The sequence below is a fragment of the Nematolebias whitei genome, chromosome 1, assembly GCF_014905685.2.
Source record: "Nematolebias whitei isolate Nwh7 chromosome 1, NemWhi1, whole genome shotgun sequence".
NCBI lineage: Eukaryota > Metazoa > Chordata > Actinopteri > Cyprinodontiformes > Rivulidae > Nematolebias > Nematolebias whitei.
Window position 1 is genome coordinate 41,358,631 of NC_056498.1, and position 1,873 is coordinate 41,360,503.

The 1,873-nt window shown below is 42.3% G+C and overlaps 1 protein-coding gene across 1 annotated transcript in view; it reads right to left on the reverse strand.

Moving 5' to 3' along the window:
• The window catches only part of LOC119417260 (F-box/WD repeat-containing protein 7), a gene marked incomplete in the record, with an annotated part of 18,888 nt that overhangs the window by 804 nt on the left and 16,211 nt on the right, over positions 1–1,873 (reverse strand). The window contains 1 exon segment of the mRNA XM_037684473.1: positions 1,063–1,212. Coding sequence (XP_037540401.1) covers positions 1,063–1,212 — 150 coding nt within the window.

Consider the following 1,873-nt stretch of genomic DNA (forward strand, 5'->3'; position numbering starts at 1 on the left):
GGGGGGGCATGGCATGGAAAAGTTTGGGCACCGCAGCTTTAAGGAACGCCGTCTTTAATTTCTTTCTGCTGCTGCAGAACCTCCAGCGTTTCTGCTGATCTTTGGAAAATCTTGTGCAAAAGTTCTTCAGGTTTTCTGGAGTTTTTTTTTTTTTTTTATAAAAACTTTAAATTTCTCATTCATTTAATTTCTCGGCGATATGACGTAAAGTTAAAATTGTAATAAAGTGCGCCCGTATCTGTCGTTAGTCACTGTAATGTTGTTTGATGCAGGACCAAAGCTCATTCTAAGAACTCCCACTGGGATGAAACTACAATACCTGACGTGATCCAACAGCAGCCGAGGGTTCACCAGATCACAACTCGAGGTGAACGAAGTGAAGGCGCGAGCGTTCGAGTGGTAAACCAAAACAAAATCGTGCTCGTGTGGAAGAGCGATGAAACTCCTCTGATCGATAATCACTTTTTCTCAATCAAATGTTATTGATGACATCAAGACGACAATAATCAAAGACCAATCAGAGAGTGACGTCGACAGGATGAGGAGGCGCCGATGATCCTGACACTTCGGGTCCAGGGACCAGATTTATAAAATAAATGGTTTAAAATAAATTCAACATGGAGTCTGACGCGGGAAAGAGAATTAATCTGTGATGCGTTAGAAGAACCTGGGAAAACTGAACGCCCGTAAATTAGAATCAGACTGTTGTTAATATTTATTCTCTACAGTTGTGACATATTTTAGACACAATTTGTTGCGTGCACTCTATAAAGATTGCTCACTCTTCCTTGGGATGTTGGACTTAAAAAGGTGTTCCTCAGGTATCTGTACAGAGCCCACTGCAGTATCACTTTCTATGCTGATGATTTTTTGTGCATCAACAACCTCATAAAAAACTTTTAACCTTTAGACACATAAATGTCTAGTATTGATCTTTATTTTAAACAACACAAGAAACAATAAAAATCATTTAGTTGAATAGCTGAAAATGTGTCGAGTTTATTTATTTAATGAAAGTATTTCTTGCTGCGAACAGTTCAGGTGTTGGTGTGAGGTCCTGACCTGATCCCCGACTCTGCAGCGCCACCACGTCCCGCAGCCAGGCTCCGGTCCGCAGGTCCCACAGTTTGACCGTCCCGTCGTCGGAGCTGGACAGAACCAGACCTCTGCAGAACTGCAGGCAAGTCACCGCCGACTGATGTTTGTTGGGGCCTGCAGAAACACGTGGGCACACCGTGACCTCTGACCTCAGCCACAACGCTGACTAACGTCAACGTTCTGCCAAGTTTAAACAGTTTGACTCAATTAGTTTTCTTTGACAACTGGGAGCGATGGTTCTCAAATATTTTGGTGATTGACCTTGAAATGATATTGACAAAGGCTTGTGACCTCATCTAGTGCCAGTTTTATAAACAAGTTCTACTCAAAACCCTGTTAAACTCATAATGACAACAAAAACAGCTTTACAATAAAAATACATCTTTTTACTAATATCTGACCATTTTTATCCTTTGAAAAAAGAATGTGGTGAAATGATACTGTGAATTAATCTGTGGAGATTATCTAAGGATCCCTGCTTGGTCCTTTTAATAAACCCAACTTTGGGAACCGCTGGTTTGAAGCGATCAGAGATCGAAGGTGAATGGTTTAGCAGTTTTCAGCTGCATCTTAAAACGGTGGCCTGGATATTAAAATGCATGTTCATACAACTCTAGTCTCTCTATGTTTCTAAGAAGCCAGATGTTTTTTGGTGCTTTGCCACTGTCTCAGTTCTCATTGGTTCTGCACCAGTTAAGGGCCGGCACCCAGCCCCACTCAGCCCGGGTTATGGGACCACCTTGTTGGTGGTTCGACGCGAGCTGCTCTCAGGTGA